Source organism: Corvus cornix, chromosome 1 (assembly GCF_000738735.6).
Source record: "Corvus cornix cornix isolate S_Up_H32 chromosome 1, ASM73873v5, whole genome shotgun sequence".
Lineage (NCBI taxonomy): Eukaryota > Metazoa > Chordata > Aves > Passeriformes > Corvidae > Corvus > Corvus cornix.
The window spans coordinates 46,923,368-46,948,275 of NC_046332.1; the positions used below are offsets into that span (position 1 = coordinate 46,923,368).

The 24,908-nt window shown below is 39.1% G+C and overlaps 1 protein-coding gene across 4 annotated transcripts in view; it reads left to right on the forward strand.

Moving 5' to 3' along the window:
• Window positions 1–24,908, forward strand: part of CDK8 (cyclin dependent kinase 8) — a 74,918-nt gene that overhangs the window by 19,474 nt on the left and 30,536 nt on the right. For 3 of the 4 annotated variants that reach the window (XM_039565549.1, XM_039565561.1, XM_039565556.1), the window contains exons 2-4: window positions 3,749–3,824; window positions 14,729–14,839; window positions 17,778–17,918. In XM_039565549.1, coding sequence (XP_039421483.1) covers window positions 3,749–3,824; window positions 14,729–14,839; window positions 17,778–17,918 — 328 coding nt within the window. Of the gene's footprint in view, window positions 1–3,748; window positions 3,825–14,728; window positions 14,840–17,777; window positions 17,919–24,908 lie in introns of those variants that run through there. The other variant, XM_019286382.2, reaches the window with a different exon arrangement.

Sequence of the window (24,908 nt, forward strand, 5' to 3'; positions counted from 1 at the left end):
TGAGGATTTTCCACAAGGTTATGTGGTTTGCTCATGACTACAGTAAGCACTGCTGTTGCTAGCAGCAGTGTACAAAGTCAGTTTTCTTATTCTTGCTGCTCTCCTGCAGCATGTTACTAGTGGGGAGCACCACAGTGTTGAAGATACCAGCCTTCTTAAGTGCAGGAAAGTAAGAATAAATTGGTACAAAAGTAAGTTTGCAGATTGACCAGCTTTTCTAAGCCAACTGATAGGTGGAAGAGCTGCTGAAGTTACTTAATGTTTAATTCCAGGCAGCAGAGAAAGATTTTCCGAACATGACCTCTCTGTTAGAAGGAAGAAATTTAGTTGAATTGAGTCTTACTGTGCCCTTAAAATGCAACCTGCTAAGTGGCCCATTTTGTTACTCACAATTGGCTGTGGAAGATGTTTATAAACAGGGCTTCCCCCCCACCCCCCTTTTTTTTTTCCTTTCTGCTTTTTTTTTCTGTTTTGTCGTTGAATGTCTCTTTATCTTCAAATGTCTCTCATCTTCAGAGAAGGAAATTGCTCCGAATCATGGAGCAGCCTTGGGCTGTGCTATGATTCTAAATAGACTATTGGCAAAATATTGTCTTAAGTTTTGTAAAATAAGCTTGGTCATTGTGTTTGGCACTCCTGTAAACTCTTACTGTTCCCTTTAAAAAGTATTCTCCCAGTTCCCTTCTCTCCCAAAGAATTACACTCGGTTTTACAATGACTTGCCTTAAAGGTAAAAGTAGGATATTCTTACTTCTGTAAATGGAAAAGCTGGTACTTCTGGTGTAATGGGGTAACCATGGTGTTTTAGCAGCCTCAGCGTAGAACAGATGTTAGGAGTGGGTTAGAAATTGGTGTATTACTTTGTATCTCAACTGTGCCAGCACAATTCAGAAAATTTAAGTCTTAGAAGCCTTTGGTATATTTTTTTCCTCATTCTGGAGTGGAGTGTAGCGTGGTGCTAAGAATGTGCTTTATCTCTAAACTTAATTTATTTTCCTTCTTTTTGCCATGCTTATATTTCTTCTAGACTGCTTGGGTAGGCTGGGGACCCAGCAGCGGCCACTTGGTCTGGGTTCCCACATGCAGCACCTGGGCAGAGCAAAGGAGGGAGCAGTTCGTTCCCTACAGCCTTGGGTCACTGTAAGGGCAGAGCACGATTGGGCATTGAAGCTCTGGATTTCAGCTCTTAAAGTGGCCTTTAATGTGAGAAGATTAATTTTCAGAGGCTTCATCCATTGCTCTGAAGAGACCAAATGCTGTGTTCTTTAAGCCACCTTGTTGAATTTCAGCATCAAAGCCCTGATTGTGAAAGAGTTAACACACACAGCTGAAAGAGTGCTCTTCCAGTTTTGTTCTAGGAAACAGCTGAGGGGTTTCTGTTTTTTAAAAATTTCCAGAGGTCTACCATCTGGTATGGAAAATTTTAGTACAGATTTAATTTGGCAAAAATTTGACCAATTAAAAATAGTTGTACCATCTTAAATGGATGGCAGGCTTCATTGTAGACAGTGGTACCAGAAGTGCTTGTAGTATCGCCAGTTGGTAGTACTTATACTGGCTTGTATACTGACTTGTCCTTCAAATACCTTGAAATCTAAGCAGATAAGCAACAGGGCAATGAGAATAACCTTTAGTCTGACCCGTTTTGCTCCCTATTTTGTCAGTGGTAATGCACGTAACAGTAGCAGCTGTGTGGTAGCGCTTCTCTTGAAATAGAGATCTCTCCAAACACCTCAAAATTAAGTAGATGAGCACACGGGGCAATGAGAATAACCTCTAATCCAGTTCGTTCTGCTTCATATTTCTGTCCAGTAACAGCTGGATAGCTAGCCATTGCTAGCTAAGGCGGATGGAGGGTAAAACAATTTTTTGCTGAGAAAATTTGATCTTTTTGTATCAGCAGCATTGGAAATCCCTGTGCTGGAAAGCAGGTTGGGGTTGTTCAGAAGCTGCTCCTGGAGTGGTCCATAACTCCCTTATCTACCGTGAGTTTGTGTAATTTGATCTTAAAATCAAATTACCAAAGATCACCAAAAGATCAAATTGTGTAATTTGGTCTTAAATTTGTTTATGCTTTTGATCCCTGTAATATTCATACATCATGAGTTGCACAGTTCAATTATGTGCTTAGTATCATAATAGTTTCTTGGTTTTGGGCTGCATGCAACTTTTTTTCGTTTAAGGTGTGAACAGGTGTGTACTCTGGGGTGTTGTGTAACACCTTGTTTTGGCCACTTAAGAGTTTGTGCTCAGCATTGTCTCTTTCTCTTCCAGGCTGGCAAGTTTTAGGGTTTTATTATATGGAAACTTCTTAATGCCTTCTATCATTGCATTCCCCTATTCTTTTTTTCCCTTTTTTGTGTCAAATGCTGTGTATTTTCTTGTCTTTTCCTTGCTGCATCCATGTAATTCCTCTGTTACTGAAATCTTCTCTTGTCCACTTACTGTTTGTTCTTTCTACTCATTATCTGTGTTCAGATTTTGTCCATTAATTTCCCACTTTCTTCTTTCTTCCCTAGGTGGTGATTAATAGGGGAAAGTGTGTATTTTGGGTAGGAATAAAGCAATTCAGAGATTTGCAAATTGTGAGAGCTGGAAGAAACTGGAAAAAAGTGTATTTGTTCACAATCCTTAGCTACAGCTTAGTTTTATTTGCCTTAAGGATGTTTGAATTGCATTTTTTTTTAGGGTGGCTCTTCACAGATGGGAAGTCTGGATTCATTAAAAATGAATAAGGCTTGTTATGTAACTTGGAGGTTTGAGGCTATACAAGTGCTCCAAATATTGAAGGCAATGCTGTTACGTGTCATGCCCCCCAGGAGTTCTGTGCGTGCCTGCCCACAAGTGGGAAGGATAGGCACTCTATCTCTTCAAAGTTTTTGAGTCTTTGAGGCTGGGAATGGGCAAGAGTTCAGTGTCTTCTTTTGCTGCAGTGTATCTCTTCCTGATTTTGCTTTTGGTAACTGAAGTTACTAATAGGCTTGCTTGTGAAACAAGTGATTCTAAGCTACATACTGGTCAAAGTACAGGGAGGTCACGGTATTGGTTTTAATATATGTTATATATGTTTGAAGCCAAGCAAACTTTTCATAGAATCATAAAATGGGTTGGATTGGAAGGGGCTTTCAGGGTCATCTAGTTCTAGTTCCAATGTCAGGGACAGGGACACCTTCCACTGGAATCCACTTCTGGATTCTTCAGATTGCTCTAACGTCTGGGGGAGTTTTTTTATTAATCTTGGCAGTTCTATTACCTTGGTAGGAACAAAATTTTAAGGTGCAGTTTGGTATCTAGGGGAAAGAAAAGATGTTTTAATGTGGCATTGGTTCTGGGTTACTCAAGAATTCATTAAAATATGGGTGAGACTTACTGTGTCCCAGAGTAATACATTTGTGTGAGATAAAGCCCTGGCGAGGCTTATTTCTAGTATGTGCTAATTGTTTACTTTGTTTTCTGTTTAATAAGAGAAGGAAGAAATGGAAGAAGTGTTAATCATTGCATTTTAAAAAGAAAGTTTTAAAATCATCTCAGTGTAGTGAGAGCAGACTTATATTTTATCATGGTGCTATGGTTAGCTTACAGTTTAGCTGGATGTCCAGACATTTAACTAGTAAAGAATGAAAAGAAAATAAGATGCATAATTTGTATTCATTAGAAACTCATCTCTGAATGGTACTGAAGAGCTCACATTGAATTAATGGTGCAATTAAAAAAAAAAAACAAACCAAACTTCTTTTTCTCTTCACAGGAAAGATGATAAAGATTATGCTTTAAAACAGATAGAAGGTACTGGAATTTCCATGTCTGCATGCAGAGAAATAGCAGTAAGTAACAGTTCTTTTTACTAGCAAGCAAACTTACTAAAAGTATTAATTTGCATGCATCCTGGGTTATGTTTGCTCAGTCATGTTCTTCTACTGTGGGTGCTATATCTTTATCATAGGGGGTATAAAGTAAGTACAAATGTCATGGAAGATTTTATGTACCTGTTATGTTTGCTGTCTAAAATTGACAGTGTTTTTAAGTTGCAATTTACTACCTGCCTCAGGGCAGATTATATTTAGATGCAGCAGTTTAAAAAGATGATTTGAGTTAGTGACTTAAATTACACATTTGGTCTGACTTTTAGTACTTCAGTTCTCTTCCTAAAGAAATTAGTTCTTATTGGCTTACAATTATTAAAACATTTTAACTTCTGTTTAAGTGAAGATTTCAAACTAAACTGACACAGTTGTTGCCTTGGAGGCTGTAATACAGCCATGAATGCTATTCAGACATTTTCTTCAGTTTTTCAGGTTTATATTTGTATATTTCATGTTGTTAGAAGCTGGTGAATAATGTAGTCTTGTTATAGTTTGTGAGAAGCTTGAGAAGAAACACTGGAAAAACCGGTATTATGAAGCTTACCTGTTGTATGTTCTTATGTTTTACTGCTGCTTGGGTTCATTGTTCTTGAAATGTTTCAAATGAAATTGCTTACTAAAAGGAAAAGCACATAACTTAAGGGGGTGTGTGGGAAGGAAATAGTTTCAGTCCATCTTCCTCAAGAGTGTAAAACTTTACCCTAAATTTCATTTTGATTGACTGAAGTGAGTACTAGGCTTTCTCACTTAGTCAAATTCCAGTTGGCTTCATGACAGCAAAAATGTTAGTCCTTGAACTGAGGTGAAAAAAATGAAAGACAAAGAATATTCTTTAGGAGATGTTCTTTTTGTCCAATGGTGAAAGCTGAACCTTCTGCTATTGTAGACATCCACTCTGAACTAAAGGAGCAGAAAACAGGTCTTAAATTTTGCTGCTTTCAGCCATTTGGGCAGAAGTTTTCCAAATGCTGTTACTCAGGCTGAATGATTTTAGGAAATGTCAGCTACCATTTCAGGGGGATTTGGGATGAGTTGTTGTCTTTCTGCAGTGATTTGCCTAAAAAGATTTGAAGAGTTTGTTCTGCTTGAACTTGGCAGGAGAAGCCTGGCCGGTGTTAGGGAAGTGTCTCTGCTCTGTGTAGGACCCTAACTCAATTTCTGTGTATTACGAGAATAATTAACTTGGCTGACAGGCAGGAAGGATTTGGCCTCATTCCTCTTGGGCCCCAGTATTGATGGAAAAGGAGCGAGCAGCAGGGGGGCTTCCTCCATGCTCTGAGCTGCTGCAGCATGGCCTTTTGAAGAGAACAGCAGTACAGCTCAGGACCCACGTGGGACAAGGTTGGGGAGGGGAGGAGGGAACATAGTGCAAATACCAAAGATGCCAAGAAAGCAGGTATCGAGAGCAAAGAGGGGAGTGGAGCCCAAAAGCAGGCGTAGGGATAGGAAGAGAAACCTGAAGCAGCATTTCTTGAGCTGTAGTTGGCTTTGCTTCTGGTTATGCTTCCAGGCTTGCAACTTCTAATACTGTGGTTGAGTTTTCCTGCAGTTGAATTAATAATTCACCATGGACTTTGAGGTTTGAATTTGGTTTTGCTGTTCTCTTGATGTTGCTGTTTGAAGTGACAGGAGAATTTTTTTTCCCCTGGAAAGGTGTTGTTTATTTTAATTCTGTTTAAAATAGACTTTTTCCCACCCTTCTATCAATTAATATTGTAAAAGAAGCAAAACGAATATCATATGGAAATTAATCAAATTGATGATAATAATCATAGTGTTTATATTGGTGATGTGAGTATATGTAATGTGTGAAAGTGCTACTGAGTTAGTCAGCAGTGTTGTACCCTGTCATCTGTGCATATAACTAATAAAATGATTTGGTTTTGTACTTAAAAAGTCAAGGCTGTGTGCCAGACTTTGTTACAGTGTGTTCTGGACTACCCAAATTAATGCATTTGAAGAACATGGTGGTGTTCAGAGGAACTTGGATGATTTGTTTTGCCTTTGAGCTGTACCCATTTCAGTTTCTCTGGGGAGCTGAAGCTTGTATATTCTACTCTGTGACAATCTTGGAAGAATGTAGTTTGATATAAATCCCAGTGAAATTCTTGTTTTTACAGCTCTGCCATGGCTTTTGTCTTATGATGATTTACTTCAGTTTTGGATTATTGAGTAACTTTTATATTTAAAAATGCCCATAACTTACTCTTTTAAGACATCTGTTTGATGCAGACACCTAAGTTCAAGAACTGTGTAAGAAAAATAAAGTAACTATTGAAATTCATCAGTTGCAGGGAAAGGTTGGAACTAGGTTAGAGACCTGATTTCAGACAGCCGAATCAGTTATGGGATGAGCTCAGTATATAACTCAGTTTAAATAAGTTATTTGTTCAGGGTTTTTTTCTTCAGTTATTTTAATTTTGATTTTCTTCAACCATTTGTTTACTTGGTGGAGTTAACAGTTACTGTGCTAATTGAATCAGTATGTTTCCTATCAAGCTAGTTGAAGAGTTGTATTTTTCCTTATCGTTGCCCCATTCATCTACTGTGGTAAACATTTGTGAATCCTGCCTCTTTCAGAATTTTAACTGAATGTTTGGCTGCTCATATCTTGTTCTCTGCAGATCTGTGCGCTGCCTGCTGTGCTGGGTATCTGTTTTGTGATCTGCAGTTTCAGTTCTGAGGATTTAAGCAGGCACTGAAAACTGCACATTCAGCATGCCAAGAGTTGAATTTGTGTTAGGTGGGAGAGCAGAGGGATAGAATGGTGAGAAGATTTGTATAAAAATATGCAGATTATACAAGCCCAAATGATTGATTCCTCGTCTTCTGATTTAATCATGTGGAAGAAAGTCATTAAACCGTATCCACCTGGAATAGTGCTGCAAATGCTATTTCACAGTTCGCAAAGCAGGAGAATTCTTTAAGGCTGTAGAAATCTGGAGTAGTTAACCAGGCTTTAAATAGAGCTTCAGGATTTTGGCTTGGGCAGCTTCCTATACAGGAGTCTTAGGTTTTGAAGCAACCAAGTGACTTGCTGACATGTTTTGTGTTGATTATCATTTTTCATTCAGTTTTAGCAGGTTTGCAAGTACTTTGCTTGCATATGCTTCCTTTGGCTAGTGAGGAGTTGCTTAGGTTGAGGTTTTGTTTGGGATTTTTGTTTGTTTGTTTTTCGTTTTGTTTAGTTGAGGGAGCTGTGAGGGTTTTGTTTTGGTTTTCTTTGTTGTTTTTTCTTTTTACCAATTTTCCATGTAATCTGTTTATTTGTGCCTGGTTAGGTCAACAGAAATACCCAATAACATTAATTTTTGACTTGGCCCTGAAGAGGAAGTGCTAGCTGTGGTAGCAGATGCTTTTGTTGATGGAAATGCTGAATGTGACAAAGCAGATCTGGGGTGGACAGTGCTGTGCTCTGCCTGTCTCCCGTCTGTGTTGTGTCCTTTAAACACCATATCCAGTTTGTGCGAGTTAGAACAGCCTTGAGGCTGCTGGGGATGAAACAGAAAACTACAGAACAATAAGCAGCTGGCTTCTCTGGTTGTTTTCACTCTTTAGGTCTGCCTTGGAGGCATTCCTAGGATTTTATGTTTCCCGTTATAACAAGTGCAGGCTGTTATCATAAAAGGTGATGTCCTCGGTGTTGGATCTAGTGAAAATGTGACTGTACGATGTTCATCTTCACTGAAGGGCAAATGAGCAGTTTTGTTAGTTTGTGGAGTGAGCAAGCAGAGTTGAGCCATCCTTTGGATGTGCTGGTGCTTCACATAACTCACGTGAAAGGGAGAGGCTCTGCAGCAGGCCTGCTCACCTCTGTATCTGCACTGTCCTTACGGCTTTCAGCTGGGCTGGAGGGTGGCTGAGGTAGAGACAGAGGCAGAGCAGCAGCCCTGGCCCCCATGGCAAGTAAGAAGGGAGCTGCTGTTGGTGAGTGGTCTTGCCTGAGTTGAACTTGGTGGAGGAGGCTCCTCTGGAGAGTAATTGGTCCTTTTCACACACTGGGCCTTCCGTGCCCTGGGTGACAACAGCGTGTCACCATGTGGCTATCAGGTCTCTCTTCCCTCTGCCAGTGGAAGGGATGGAAGAAGGGTGTAAGGGCTCTTTCATAGCCAGTCTGACTGTGATCTCTGCAGCAACCAGAGGAGCCCCATGAGGCAGAAGCCGAAACTGGGTGACACCAGGATTTACTCTCTTCAACACCTTCCTTCTCTTGGCAAGGAACAAATAACTCTCCCAGTGAGCTTGCCTGAAGAGATTCTGAACCAGCTGTGTGGCAATGAACAACAGTTGGGTGTAGGTTCCTCAGGTTATGGGGGCTGTCATGTTCCTTCCAGGCTAACAGTTGCCCACAAGAAAGACCAAACACAGAAATCACTTAGATGACTGCATGTCTTCCTCACGTCAGAGGGCATGTTATGGTTTCTTGGCAATCTTTCCATGTAGTGAAAGGTGACAAAGTACGGAGGAATTTGATGTCTGATTTGACTCTTTTTGGCATGTTTAATGATTCTCAAATTCTTTAGTTTAATACTAACATGGTATGTAAAATATAAGTTGTGACTGAGTACAAGCTGCATTACTGATCTGAAAACAATATTCTTGAGAGATTTTGTCTAAAGGGAGGGTAGCACTATTTTTAGTTCTGTGACAGTGGGACAAAGATACCGACTAAATGTAATTAGAATCCTTAGGAATCATAATGTTTTCTGTGAACAGCAGAATTTGTCCAAGCTTGACATCCAGTACCTGTCTCATCTGGGTACTTCACCCACCTCCTTACTTTCAGAGAACATTTAATAACATCTCTTCTAATACTTCAAATGTGTTTGGAATTAGAAGGTGCTAATAAATATTGACTTGCATGTAACATCACATAAGACTAATTTATTTTAGAAATTGTGGAAGCTAAAAAGAAATGTGGGGTTTTTTTCCTCTAGACATTTTGTGTTGCCAGTCTTCTCTTTTGCACATTTAGGACTTTAAAAAAATCAAAAGAATAAAATATACAACCTTGTGAAATTGTTGCTTTGTCTGAAGAACTGGAGCTTCGAAAATGTGTTGTTAGCTTCATAATAAATTCTTAGAGTGAGCAGTTACAATGCCTTTGTAAGCTTTTATTTGAACACTTCTGAAAGGAAAACAGCATGTACTTTCAGCAGGTATTCTGTTCTTTTTTAGTACTGTGGAATGTCTGACTCGTGAGAGTGTAAAACTAAAATTGTATTTACACTGAAGTGAACAGATCTTGAACCTGCTGCATAGCAGCTAAACCAGCCTGGGATTTGAGCAGTTGTATAATAAAATTGGGGGGTTAGTTTATATAACAAGTTTAAAGTACTTGAGTAGAGCTCCACTGTTTCATAGGAAACTAAGAATAGTGGCTGGAAATTTTTTTACAAATTTTTGTGGCTTAGAATTGGGTGACATCTCTGGAGTTGTCATATTCTACTCCTGCTCTTGCAGACAAGCAAATGGTACCTTAAAAAATCTAGCAAGCTACAAGTTAAACTTGTAAGGAAGAGAGATCTCTGAAGGCAGTTTCTGAATCTCATTCTAGTAATGACTCTATGAACATTATTCAGCCTTTAAGCCAAAATTAATCATGACTAATTTGTACCCATTTGTACTTATCATAATATTGTCAGTTAAAATAGCTCTTCTTTTCTGCTCTCATTTTAAAAAGAGAGATAGAGACTGTTTCTTCTCTGCTTTGTTTTGGCAGGCTATAAGCATTTTGGCTTGGCTTGCTTGTTTTCTTTGAGCATTAGGCTCTCCCTTCCTCTGGGTGTGGGCTTGGGCTTTCTTTGCCCTGTTGCAGTTGGAATTAATCTTCCCTGAATGGGCCAGAATTATGCATAGTGTTTCAGGTAATGTCTTATTGCTGCTTATACTCACCTGTTGTAGCAGTAATTCCACTGGCACCTTACTTGTTACAGGATGAGTAAAATTTGTCATTCGCCTTCCAGTCTGAAAGTTGCCTCTCTGCATCAACTGCAATCTGCTTTGTATTCCGAGTCCCTGGTTACCCATTTTTCCATTGTAAGGCCATGGCATGGCTGTTAATATATGATGTCTGTTGCTGGATCCCTTGGTGAAACTGATGTGAGCCTTCTTGAAGCATGAGATGATAATCATCATCTCTAATCAGAGTTTGAATTTATGCCATCAAACTAGCCAGATAATGCAATAGTGACTTTTGCTTAAATGAATGTTTGGTTGATACTGCCAATGGCTTTGTGTGTAGCCAGTTTTCTGGCTGTCCTAAGGCTTGGGAGAAACGTGCTGCATGGGACTCAAAGGAAGGCGGTCAGAGGAAGAAGCTGCTTTTTCTAAAATAGCAAATGTCCTGACATAGGGGAAGCTCCTTCTAGGCCAGATTACCTGGCAAATTGCTCTAACAGCTGTGCTCCATTATAGGATTTTAGAACCATTTGGGTTTGGAAAGATGTGTATCATCAAGTCCACCCATTAACCCAGCACTAAGCCATGTCCCTCAGTAACAGCACATCTGTGTGTCTTTTAAACCTCCAGAGATGGCAGCACAACCATTTCCCTGGGCATCCTGTTCCAGTGCTTAACAAGCATTTTGGTGAAATAAGTTTTCCTGATAACTAACTGATCTTAACATCCCCTGTGCAGCTTGAATTACAGAAGTACGCATGGTAGTATTGCAGGGCTACATCTTGCAGGCTAACATTCCCCGCGGACCACAAAGATTATCAAGCATCAAGGGCGGGGGTGAAATGGCATTTGCAGTAGAGCTAGAAATCCTCACTTAGATGAGGAGTGTGGTGTCTGGGCTCATGAGAAGTGTTGTGGTGGAGAGCTTTACAGGAAATGTGGGAATATCACCGGAGGAAGCAGGTCGTGTTCATAAAAAATTGTGCTGTCTCCAGCTCATATTTTATGTGAAAGATAATTGTTGTTAGTGCAAGAAAAGATTGGCCTTAGTCATGCTGCAGTTTTCCTGATTCCTTTAGTGCTGCTGTTGATTATTTAATAACATCCTGTTTTACTTCACTTTGTCCTTGTTCATGAAGCAATTTAACAATTTTATGAATCATTGGGATGCTTTGATTTACTGTCCCTCAGCTACCCCATGGCTGTAGAATGAGCATTTCTTCATTTCAAGAGGGAGATGGAGGGACCTTAGTGTGAGCCCAGGACCTGCACACAGGGATGCTGTTTCCCTTGCTGGATCTCGAGCAATATGAAAGCAAGGGCAAGACCAGCCAGGGGCAAAATGGGCTTCTAACCCTCAAGTCAAAACAGATATATTGGCATTTTCGTCATTTGCTGATTTCTGTTTCTTTGAAGGTCTATTGGATCTCCTTTCTTTATGAGGTGGTACCCAGACTAACTGATGTTAGGAAATAGATTTGGTTGAGGAAATAGATTTGAATCATCATGTTATATGCAAATGAAAAGGAAGGCAGTTTACTAAGAGCCAAACACATCATTTTTGTCTGCTTTCTCTTTGTGTTCTACAGAACTGAACTAGAATAGACAGAAGCAGTTAGGTAACAGTCATTAGGCCAAAAAACAGCCTTTATCATTAGTAGACATCATACTGATACTCAAAGCATGTTTCTTGCAGTCTACTTTGTCTGAACGGTCTTTCTTTGAACTCTGTCAGCTGCTGGACACAAGTCAAGTCATCTGGTAGGAAAGGCATGTGGTTTATGGGCTAGAGAGGCCTGGTTCGTGGAGACTGAGGTTGCTGAAAATGCTCTTTACAGCCCATGTGATGCGTTATCATCTGCATGAGCTCTTTCAGATACTTCAGACAGAGTTTGCATTTGTCACTGTGTTTCAGCCTTTCCAAGACAGTGATTCAGGAATCATCTGTCACCACTGCAGCAATCATTTCCTTATTCTGATGGTTTTACTGATGTATGTTAGCCGTCTTATTCACTGGGTTGCTTGTGGCTGTCTGGCTTTGACTGAACCCATCAGGTTTTTTAAGCAGACTGAAAAAATGTGGATTTAACAGCTATTCAGCACAAAAGGCAAAGGCAGAAACTAGCAAGAATGATAAACTGAGTACACCGATGTGCAGACAGTAACAGCTGCTGTCAGTGGCAGTAACAAAGGCCAGAACTCCTAACACAATGGTGATGGGCTGCAAAAGGAACTTCTCAGGTGTGTTCTTGGCGAGTGTCAGCTGGGACGTTGTAACTGATGAGAAGGAAGGCAGGTTGCTGTGGATTTTTGAGGAGAATAGTGGGGTTTTGGGGTATTTGAGTGGACTGCTGGGGTGTTTAGAGGAAAAATAAAAGGCAGGAAGGGGAGTGATCAAGGTGGATGGGGGAGGAAAAAAGCAAGGAATGCTGTGAATCTCAAAGTCTGCAGTATTGACTGCCTCTAGAACAAACAAAGGAGAATTCTGTCTATGTTGCCTTGCTATACAGACAGGGAATCCTTCTGCTGCATTACTTAAAGTTTCTCATATTTGTGTCCAGCTTTGGTAGTAGTTCTCTGTGTGTTCTCCAAGCTGAATCACGTTTGATGTGAAGAGGTTGGATTTTTTTAGTAGGTGACAGCTGCTACCTGGGGAATAAGGAGTAGGACAGACTTAAAATGGGATCAGAAAGGACAAAAAGGAGCATTGCATTATTTTTTAGAGCTCTGACTAGTATCTGTGTCTCTCATTAAGGAATAGTTTGTTTTATCTGGTACAGATGTGTCTATCAGACTACAGGAAATACAATATTTTGATATGGACACATAGTTGCTGAACTGTCATGTAATCTTCTCGTAGAGGTAATTAAAATCTTTAGCATAAGTTTAATGTGTGAATTTTTGCTGATTAAAGAAGCATTGTGCCAGTCCTTATAGAAAAATAGCTTATCATTAAACCCTGCAACATCATTCACCATTGAGAGGCTGGTCTTTGATGCTGTGCTGTGCCTGTCTGGCATGCAGTTAATCTCCACATCAGCCTGTATGATGGAGTGTGTTGAATTTGTGACTAAAGCAGTGTTGATAAGCCACCAGTGCTTTGGCTATTGCTGACAGTGTTCAGGCTTTCTCCGTTTCCCACCCCTGCCCCTCTTCCCTTTGGAGAGGTAGCCTTTGTTTGGAGACTGGCTGGGCATCAGTCTTCTTGTGGGAAGTTATATGTGATTGCCTTTGCACTGCTTCTCTTGTTTTGTTGTGGGTGTGATGTTTAATTCCTCTTTCCTTCACTTACTAAACTGTCTTACCTCACTCACAAATTTTCTGGCTTTTTTGTTCTTCCATTCATGGCTTCCTGAGAGGGATGAGCAAGTGGCTCTGTGGAGTTTAGCTGCTGGCTGTGGTTAAATTACCACAGGCTGTCCCCACCTGTAATTGATAAAAAAGTGCAAATAAGCATTTCTTGGTTTTTCCCATGTTGATCTTATGCTTTGTAGGAATTACAGGCATTTAAAGAATTCCATACTTCTTGTGGATCCTGCCTTAAAGTGCCTCGATGTGCTGCTTTTACAAATCTTAGTTTTACTAGGCTCAAACTCTATGGCCTTCTGCATTGATTTCTATTGTTTTGTCTCCTCTACACTGTGTCCCTGTTTGGGCTCATACTTAAGGTAAAAGCTCTGTGAGCTATAGGTTTTTTACTCAAGAAATGCCTCACTGACTGGTCAGTGAGTCATAATGCGAGTCTGTCTCAAATGAAATAGGAGAGAAGGAAACGAACACAGATATACGCTTCCATTTTACTGTCTCAGTAGCAGTAAAATTTTAGCACATATGACAAAGGTATGAATAGTATCAATAGAAAGGAATGATTTTTTTTGTTTCCTCTGTTGTGTAGTGGAAAAATTATATTTTATTGAAAATAGATTGTTTCAGAAGTAAGTTCTGTATTCAAAGAGTCCTTTAATTTTCCCTTGGCTTTTTTTAAAAAAAGAAAAAGCCCTAACCATTCATTTAATAAAAATCATTTTAATAAAAGTCATCATTTTTGGCACACTGAACTGGCAAGCATTTGACTAGTTTTGGGTAGTCACAAGTTTGCTTAGACAAAGCTTTTGTTTCTTCCTTAGCAATGGAGTGAGTACAGTATGATTGTAACATGACCAGTAAAGCTCAAATAGACTGATGCTGTCTGTATTCAGTTGTTGTGCTGTGTCTCATCTGTTCTCCTTTTGGTGGGGTCAACTATAGTTTCTGGAGCAGCTGAGCTGGTTTAGCGGCTCACTGCTGCTGAAAGAAGTTCTAGGTGTGTCCCTTTGCCAGGGCTGTCTCCGCTGTTAGAAGCCTGATTTGTTTCAGCTCAAGAGCTCTGTACCAGGTTACCTTTCACCAGCCTTTATGCATCCAGAATAGTTTTCTCTTGAAGTGGGTGTTTTTCTGTGGGTGGCTTCTGTGAATGTACTAACTGCTGTAATCTATGTTGTGCCAAAAATCTGGACCCTTTTCTGTATAGAGTTGTGACCTTGTAGATCAGCAGAGCCCACCTTACAAACCCACACCTTGGTTTAGCTGACTGCATTGACAGCTGTACATGAGCCATCCCATTCAGTCTCAAATGACTGCAGTAATTGGGAGTGAGGAGAAAATGGAGTACTCCAAATGGGACTGTTGAAGATTACAGCCTATGTGAAAGGGCAGATGCCACAGCTGGCTGTTTGCAGAGTCATCTTGGTCCTGGATAAGAGTGAGGTTTTACATAGACTTCAGCTTTTAGAACATGAGTAGGAAGTGAATGCCGTGAGGGGGTTATGACCCACTTTCAGGTTTGGTTTGAAACTAATGACTGGTTCTTTCATGAAAAAATGTGGGTTTCTATGGCTTGCAGATTTCAACTTTTGTTGCTTGTGTTGTAAGTATCCCAGCTCTGGATGTATGGATATAACTGTTGTGGACTTTTTCTTTTGCAGTTGCTGCGGGAGCTCAAGCATCCAAATGTCATTTCTCTGCAAAAGGTGTTCCTTTCTCATGCTGATAGGAAAGTGTGGCTTCTCTTTGACTACGCTGAGCATGACCTCTGGGTAAGGTGAATTGTTTGTAGGTACCAGGCTTAGAGTTTTAGTTGCAGCAAAGGGACGAGGTCAGGGGAGACACATCATTTTTAAAACACAGTATAGCTATTTCCTACATGTTTGTTGGAAGCATTTTCAGTACTAAAGGAAAAGCAATGGACAGCTAACCTGTGATCTCTTGAAAAAGATAAAAATCTGCAGAAATGAGCTCTCAGTAGCTAGAAGTCTACTTAAATGTAGATATAAACCCCCATTACAGCTACAGTAGGGTGCAGGAAGATGTAATTGATTATGCAAGTGAATTGCCTTTGAAAAATGACAAACTTATTTTCTGAATAGGACAGTTCAGAGTTTTAGTTGCATTATCATCCATGCATGCATGAAATGAGAGTAGTGACACTGTATATTTAATTCATATATTTCAGTGGGAAGAATTTTTACTCAACTCGTCTGCAGAAATTCTGTGTATTTGGGAGGAAAGCTATTTATTCCTAATTGCAAGATACAGCTTTAAAATATAAACCTCTTGCAGGCAAAGTAAATTTGTTTTAAGATATATACTGTATTCCTGTGTTAACTTGAATATTTGTAAGCTTAATATCCATTTGGAATGCTTGAAAAAATAAAGTAACATGGTAAAAACTGAAAAATATAATGTAGCCTTGACCTCCCTGAAAAAAGGTGTGTGTGCCTCAAATTAATGCTGACACAGATTTGGAGCATTGCCCTCAATGCTACAAATACTAATCTTAAAAGATGCTAAGATTTGCATCCAAGAATGAAACAGAAACAATTTAGAACATGGTGGAAATTTTTATGAATGTGTACATGTGAGAATTGCACAGTATGAGTCATGAGTTGTTTTTTCATCAGCATGTCACTTAGCACAAACCAAAGTAAAACTAATTTCTTTGGAAAATGGTGTTCCTTGTAGTTGGGAATTATTCTGTAGCATTTGCCTAAAACCCTAGTGTGTCAGTTTTCTTTCTGTTAAGCTAAATGAAAGATATTTTCTTACAGTTAAATATCTTGGAAGTTCTGATACTTGGTATTGAGGTTTTGTTACCAAAATAAAATTGGAGATTAAAAAGTTACCAACAGCTGAAATGTTGAGACATTCTAAAGGCTGATAAACAGAAACAACATCTTGAGGGAGTGAAGTTGTTTTGTTTTGTTTTCATTTTAGTATGAGGGAAAACTAAGAGCACTCCTCTTCTCACTGCTCCCCCATATTAATGATATGCTAAGCTACAGAGGTTTAAGAAGGTCTGAGGGGTTTTTTGTTTCAAAATGTGCTACAAGGCTTCATATTTGTTAGGATGATTGACTATGATTTGTCCTTGTTTGTATTTATACATTTCTGCATTGCTTTGTACTTAACCTAAATCACCACAGAAGCGTTTTTGTTAATGAAACACTGGTTTGTACATAAGTAACTTAGGAATGACCCTCAATTTTGACCTTTATGCTTACATGCATATACCTGTATGAACTTCAGAATTCCCCAGCTGTACCAGCTCCTGGATGTTCACTGTATTGGGATGTGAGAGACTTAGTTGCTGTAACTGGGCTTCCTGTGTGCCCCAGAGAGCCGGCTATGGATCAAGTGCTCCAGCTCTGTGTTTAGCACAGCAGGTCTCAAGTAAGACTGGGAAAGGGCCAGATAATACAGAGTGTATTAGAGCAGGAACAAAAAAAAGTCTAGGACAACCATCTGTTTTTCTATCTGTCTCTGAAGATTCACTTCTCTCTGTCCACTGTGTGAAAATAACACTTGTTTTGGAGTTGGTGGAAGTGGGAGGTGAGAGGAGGTGAAGCATGTGGCTCAGGCTGAGGGATGCTTGTGCGTGTGGTGCTTGGCTGATGGTGCAGGGACTGTCACCTTTTCATCAATGCTTCTTTGCTCTGCATCTCCATTTTTACCATTGTCAGGGCAGAAATGTGCCTGTTGCTCACAGGAAAGCCAAGCTTGCTGCCTGAAGCAAAGGAGGGCAGGCTGTATGGAGCTGGGCTGCAGCAGGAGAGGAAAGGCAGTTTGCCAAAGGGTGTTAGGTAGTTGGGTTACTTAGCTGGCACCTGGAATATGAGGGGTCATGAACGTAGGAAGAGCACATGATAGAAGTTTGGTGCCAGGTTTTGGTAGACAAGATCTGGGCTGTTTGAAGGAGGCAAACCTGGAAATGGTTACCATGACTGTGGCACACCTTGCTGTTGAACTTAGTGACACCTGGGACTTGAGTGCTAAGACAACATGTCCTTTTGGGCTCCTCCTTGGTGCCAGACATCATTGCTCGTGTATAAACTTAGAATTGCTAAAGGTTCTTTTTCTGTGTCTGACTTGGTGGCTTACTTTCAGATGGATAGATTTGTAGACTTGATCTGTCAACAGCTTCTGTTTTGAGAGTACTGTGCTGTAAGGGTATAGTAAATAAAGAAGGAATAAATCTGGGCTTCTGATTTAAATGTATAGAATTCCTAATACAGTTTGCAAAAATTTCTGCTTGGCATTAGGTCTCGAATGTTACAGTCATTATTACTGTAGGAGAAGACCTGAAAGTGAAATAATGTAGGAGGTAATACACTTGTAATTCTGTGATGTACAGGATGTCAGCCTGTCTTAACAAAAAGACTCCCCAAATGAAAATGCCTCTAAAACTTTCAAGATTAGTGATCTACAAGGAAATTGTGTTGATGGTCATATTGGTTTTGTATTCTTCATACTTTGCAGGGCTTAGCTGTCTGCTGGGATAAAACTACCAATTTAATTTTTGAGAGATTGCTTTGGGACAGTGATCACTTTGCCTAGTACAGTATTAATTTTTTAGTTTGGAAAACAAATCGTGAAAGGTTGAAAAAACCTGAAGAAGTCTGTGTAAGGAGTTGATGGCAATCTTGTTGTGTAAACATTGCACTTCTTTTATTTTCATTTCTTTTTTCCTCTTTACAGCATATAATCAAGTTTCACAGGGCTTCTAAAGCAAACAAGAAACCAGTTCAGTTACCTCGGGGAATGGTGAAGTCGCTGTTGTATCAGATCCTAGATGGTATTCACTACCTGCATGCTAACTGGGTGTTACACAGGGATTTGGTAAGTGGATCTGCAATGGGTTTTAGCACTGGGATGATGATTGAGGGCAAGGATTGTTGTTTTTTTTTTAATGGAAAACCACTGGGAAGCAAAAACCTTTGTGCTAAGAGCATGTACTAATACATATTTTTATACTGCAGTAAGACAGCCTTGATTAGTAGAGTGAAGTTTATAAGCTGGCTGTGATCTGATATGCTTATGAGAGCAGGTGTATCAGATGGCTGGTTTTGTTTTTTGATTTTCTAAATAAACTATTTTAAATGGGTTCATTTAAATAACAGGCACATTGAGGTACGGAAAATGCCTCTAGTAGTATCACTGCAGGCAAGATAAATAACTAAATACAGCTTTGGTATAGGTGGGGGAGAATGATTGGCTGTAAGAATGGCTGAAAAAAGGTTTTTTCTGAAATTATCAGTTTAACGTCGGAAAGTAACTTTTGAAAGCCCTGATTTTTCTCCTAATGTTTATAATCTACCAGCAGTATAGCCATGACAACTTAAGATGATTTCTGCAAGTAAACGAATGTTTATCCAAACTACAATGTAAGGAAAACATTTTTAACCTGGGTTAGTGTCTTTAACCAGCAAATTCTTTTCAACTGGTGAATCTCACCAATTCTTATATATTTTCCTTCAAAATATGCCCACAGCTAAGTGGTCTTTTTTGTCTGTTGTCTTGAAATTGGCTAGTTTCCTTGATCCACTTGTCTGTAGTTCCTATTCTTGGATAGCATTCTTTTTTTCAATTTACTTCTGAGTGTACCGCCTATGTACAATATTCTCATGCACGAGTGAAATTTCAGTGATTAGAGGTATCATTCCTATGACCTTTCATTCCTATGAGTCAGTATTACCAATGATATTCCATGTTTGGTGAAATAAGTCTGGCTTCTTTACTGCTCCTCCAGAGTCACCTTTTATCTTTGAAATAGCTTTAATAGTGTTCCTGGAAATGTGGTCAAGGACTACTTATTTGTCATCTATTTTCATGCCTGATAAGTGCTTTTACAGAATGCCAGTGTCTCCATGTAAACTGAAGGAAAAAGGTATACCTCTGATAAATAGCATTTTCAGAACTGAAATGCAAGGAAACTTTGCTTTATTGCAGTGATTTTATGGATGGTTTTAATTTGCTCCTGGTTTTAGAAATAGAACCAAAGCCTCAGCACTGAGGGGAAAAAAATCAAAAAGATTCTGGTGGCTTTGTCATGACTCATGAAGTACTGGAGCTAAACATAATATAAAAATACATAGTGCATGTTACTACTTAGACAACTTTGTTATATTTTTAAGAGGCATACAGGAAGCAAATGATTTGTCATCAAGCATCTAAATTTTTCTGATGTTTTACTTTCTACAGTTTTGGAAAATTTATGAACTTAAAATTACACTTAAAAGAAAATCGTGCATGTTGTTAACTGGATGGCTCAGGAGATTGGTAATTTATTACAGAGCCTTTCACATCTAGGTCTGTAGCTCAAATACAGTTTAAGTTGGCAACTTCAAAAAAAACTACTGCCATCTTATTTTCTCTGAAATGAGTTGGTGGTCTCAGTTCAGCATGAAGTTTTCTTCCAGCAGATAATCCACCCATCACAATTGGCTATCTTTTGATAATCTGAGGAAGAGACCAAAAGCTTGAGGCAGAGAATGAGAGGTCTTTCCACCGGAACCTTGTCAAGCTGTGTCGGTGAGAATCCTGTAAGAGCAGTACAGGGGCTGCCTGTGCCACCTTGTCCATGCAAACCTTCAGACTTGTTGTTCTGAAATGTCCAGTTTGAGCTGAATTCAGAAGGCACATGTTTCATGCAGACCAAATGACAGAATTGTACCTGCCAATGCTTGCTTTCTTTTATCAGGGTCTGGAAATAACCTGGAACAGAAACAGAAGGGATTCTACTTAGTGTTTTGTCTTGGGAAGGGAGGGGCCAATGTGTTAAGCTTGAGAATTGGGACTCCACTAACACATGTATTCTGATTCAAAGCAGAATAACTGACATTAATGCTTAGATATGATTTTCTATTCCAGGATACCTGTAACGTTTTTTGTCAGGAATATCAGTGTTAAATCACCAGTTTTAACTCCAGATTGGATGGCTGGACAGATTTAATATGTTTTTCCTACTGTGCCTTTAAAATGATAGGTATTGCTGTAGTTTCTAGATGTTTTATGTTTTCCTGGATTTAGATACACCCACAAAGCTGCTTAAGTAACATGCTTGCTTTCATGTCATACACTATTATAAGAGTGATGGTGCTTGGGGGTGGTAGGAAGCTAAAGAGTATAGTACTTGGCAGAAAAATCTGTTATTCTCTCATAGGATAAGGATTTTTTAAAATGGGTATGAATTATCTGTATAATTATCTTCCATCTAAGTGCAGTTTTATGGGTTTGGGTTGGTTTCCTGTTGGGATTTTTTTGGTGGTTTTTTTTTAAGATGTCTTAGTGAAGTTAGCTTTCACATAGGTAGTTTTTTGGAGGTTTTTTAGGATTTTGACTTCTCTAACCAGAAACAAAATATGTCATAAAGCAACTCCTTTCCTGTTAGCATCTACAAGCCAGGCAGTAAAATTTGGTGGCTATTAAAATCACATTAACTTAGACTGAAATTTGTCTTCACAATGTTGGAATCAAGGAATCTCAACTCATGTAAGGTTTGTATAAAGTGACTGTATTCTGTATGAAACAGTAAAATCTGTTGGAAGACAATAATTGTCTATTGTGGGTTTTGTAGTCATGGTGAGTCTTTTACAAAGGAAATGTGTGCAAATCTTCTCAGTAACTTAAATACTTGACTCTGTTTGTTTTTCTTTCACTGGGTACATGAAAGCCAATTCACCGTTTCCATCAGAGCAAGGGAGATGTTGATTGTATTTACCTTTGAATACTGCCTTGAATACTACTGTGCTTGAGTAGTTGGCTTTTCCATAAGTCTTTGAAACATACCAGTTAAAGTTTTCAACAAATAAATGCCAGCCCTTTTAAAATTTCTTATTTGACTTGTGTATTCTTCAGCTTTTTAAAATTTCATGGCTGAGAGCAATTGAAAGCAGATTGTTTATTCATACTCTGACTATAGCAGGAAGGAAATAAGAACACTTCATATAATTACTGTAAAGTGCATCAATTATAGTTTTAATAATATTTTGAATTTAGTTATCAAGCATGCTTGAAACATACTGCATTTTGCTGACTTCTTTTCTGAGTATTTTTTTCCACTTTATAATATGCAGCTATTGGACTTCCTCCTTTACTCAAGGTTCTTATTCCACACTAAAAATAAGCATAAGCAGATGATTTGCCATAGATCTGTTTTCATCAATATGCAACCTCAACAGCAAGGGAAAAGACAGGATGCACTTTGCAGCATGCTTTTTCAAGTAACGGGCTTAAAATAGAGGTGCCTTTGCATGGTACAGTAACTTTTAAGCCATGCCTGTTAGCGTTTGGAAGTGCATTTCTATTTAATTTTTTTGGTAGTAGTCCTGTCTACACAGTCAGGATCCAGTCTCAGGTAAGAGATGAGCACCCCTCCGCAGCTTCTGTGTCGTGACAGTAAGAAAGTTAGTCTGCAATTTACATTAATAATGGAGTTGGCATCAAAGCTGTTTAAAATACTTCCATGGTGCAGCAGTGCTTAAAAGCATACCACTGCCACCCCCAAAAAGACCCAAACAAAAAAACCTAGAGGAAATCTCATATGTCTTGTAGTACTGCAGCTGGGACACTAGTATAAAATTATTTTTGTTCCTAAATCTTCAGACTACATTCCCAGGCCCATTTCTTTGTGCATGGCGTGAGTGGGTGTTGAACACATGAATTGACACTTGGCAAGTGAGGTATGGAAGTGGGGAACAGAGTGCTGGGCTTCTGCTTCCCATTCTCCTCCTCCTATCTCTTGCCAAAGGAATTAACAGTCTCCTAGCCTTTGTCAGTAACATCCGTGTCCTAGTTAGTCTGGGATTGTGTCACTGTGTTTGTGAGCATTTGCAGACTGGCACTGGTGCCAGTGCAGTCTGGTGAAGGCGCTTCTAGTGTACAGCTCAGCTAAAGGGCTGCTCTGGGATGAGCACTGGCTTTTAATAAGCTTTGAGGCAGTCAGGCTTTAATACAGTTGGCACATGGCTTTCTGAGATCTGGGCTCTTCCCAAGGATACCTGCTACCAGCTTTGGGATTAGTGAGAACATTAAAGATGTTCTTTTAACAATGAATGAGGAAAAGCCACGGCAAGAGTCTTTTTTTGTAGACAGGATCTTAGTAACTCTCCAGGCTCTGTAAAGTGAATCAATTAAATGTGTGCTTTAGGCAAAGTTAAATATATGGAACTTTTACCTTGGCAATTAACCATGTTCCTCATTAGAACTTCAGAATCCAAGGATGTCTCCCTGTCAATATTTAAGGATTACTTCAGAAATACAGGAATGTCCTTTTGTCTTTGTGTAAAGCTTCCAAAGCTGTGGTCATTTGAAGGAGTGAACCTAAATCCTTGAAAAGAAGAAAGTAGTAGTAGTGCACATTACTAGAAATAAGTTTGCAGCTTTAAAATTCAGGGTGATTTTGTACTTCAAGTAGATCAACAAGTGATAGGTGTTATTTCCCAAAAAGTATTATAATGGCTTGCTGATGATTTGCTTTCAGAGGAGGAAAAAAAAACCCCAGCATTCCAAACCCAATCACTCTTCTGGTTGTCAGCTGTTCCATTTCCCAAGATTTTTGTTTCCAAGGTGTTTTTCATTAGGTGTGTACTTTAATGAGATCACAAAAGAACAGTGTGTCTGGCAGAACTTTATTTTCTTGCATATGCTTATAATTACATGCTTTCCTGTGAGTTGTACTGTACTATAGTTCTAAATATTCCATAGCTAAAAATAATATTATTTAGTGTTTCTTAATGTTTCTATTTACAGGGAGCATGACTACTCCCTTGCCTGCCTTTCTGAGCACTTTCTTAGTGTACTAGATTAAACTTTCAAACCAGTAAGTAATGAAAATGTAGACGTGATCAAAAGAGACTGCAAAATTTTAGTAGGTGGTGCTCATAGCAGTGATAAAAAAAACAAACAATAGCCAAAAAAACCTGAAGAAAACAGCCTGTTAGGTCAAACTTTTGACTGGGTAATGTCTGTCAATTTTGTACAAATGCAGATTTAAAGGTAGAAATAGAGCATATTGTTGCAGTGCTACCAGCCTTCTAGTTAGAAAAGCAGGGAGAGATCTTTGAGTTCACCATAGAGAAGCCTGTAGAGATATATAAAATCACGTGCTTCATATTTATGTATGCAAATAATTGTGAGACCACTCTTTGAAAGGTCATAGCCATCAGGGGACGTTCCTGAGGGGAAGAAAGCAAATGTCACTCCAGCCTTCAAGGACAGTCTGGGAAATTACATTCCAGTTACTCTCACCTCGATCACTGGAAAGGTGATGGATCACATCCTCCTGGAAGACATTTTCAAACATTTGGAAGATACCAAGGTGATTGAGAGTAGTCAGCATGGATTTTTATGAAGGGAATATTGTGCTTGGCCAGCCTGAAAGCCTTCAAAGACTGGTGCGATGGATGGGACAACAGCAGTTGATGTTACCTGCTTTAGTAAGGCTTTCAACTCTGCATCCCATCCATCCTTGTAGACAAGCTAATGAAGTACACACCAGGAAGTGCACAGTGAAGGGGATCGACAACTGGATGAGTTGAAGAGCTAAAAGGATTCTGATCAGTGCCAGAAAGTTAAGCTGGCCACCATTCACTGGTGGAGTGTCCCAAGGGCTGATTCTGAGTTAAGTGCTGTTTTAACATCACCATTGGTAACCTGAACAATGGGACAGAGCACACCCTCAACAAGCTGGCAGATGATTTCCAGCGATGCCTTCCAGCCTCAGCCATTCTGTGAATGTATTGTATCTTCACCATTTGATTTGTCTTGAAAAATTCAATTAATGCTCTTTCAAAGTCTAAAATCCAGCTCATGATGAATCAAGAGATGCCAGGTGCAAGGGGTGCCTATGTGGGAGCAGGTATGAGATGAATATGAAAGATCAAATAGCTCCTAAGGAATAAGGAACAATGTGAAGGAAGCAGTGAAATATCCAATCTTTGAACTGCAGCAGGACATTTTTGCAATGTATCTTGACTGCAGTATGATGAGAGTTATGACATGGTACCATTTTCTTTTCCTGAGGGAAAAGGTGATGTATTCCTGAAAATCTTTTTAGAAGCTGTGTGGTCAAAAAATGAAAGATATACTTCTACTGGATCATCAGTTGTTACAGACTTTGGTATGAAACATTTGTGTCATGGCAATATCTCTAGAAAGAGATACCCAAGCATTAAGATATTAAACTGTCAATTCTATAGGATTAAAATTTTACAGAGATTTGTATTTTTAGACCTCTCTTGGATTAGCCCTATATCTTTTATTCTGTGCTGAAGGTGCTAAGTACTGACATCAAATGGAAAATATAAATTAAAATTCTCAGTCTATTCTTCCAGTTGTATTTGGGCCTTCACTGCAAGACTTCCTGATGATTTTGGAAATTGGCAATCTTTAAAGAAAGTAAAAAGATTTTATTTTTTTTAATTCACAGGCTGTGTCCCTTCAAGCAATTTTTGAATCTGAATGTAATCTTTCATAGCTTTTTACAGTTTGATCATCTGTAATCTTAGGACTTATAAGAAAATGTAAGGCCATTTAACAAGTTTTAAGTAAGGGTTGTGAAAGAATAGTACAGACTCCCAAGATTTATGCAGCCTGTGAGATCAACAGATAACACTTAAAAATTTTTATCCAAGAACTGGTGTTTAGCAAAAATGCTAAATCAGTCCTAAAAGGTATTTGATAATCTTTTACCACATAAATTTAGATTCCAATTTATAACAAGATGGAGTGCTAAATAGGGGAAGATTTGATGGATATTTTTTTGATTGCAAGTGAAAAGCTCATTTATTTTCTTGATATAAATGAAGCTAGGGGTGAAAGGAAAGGTCA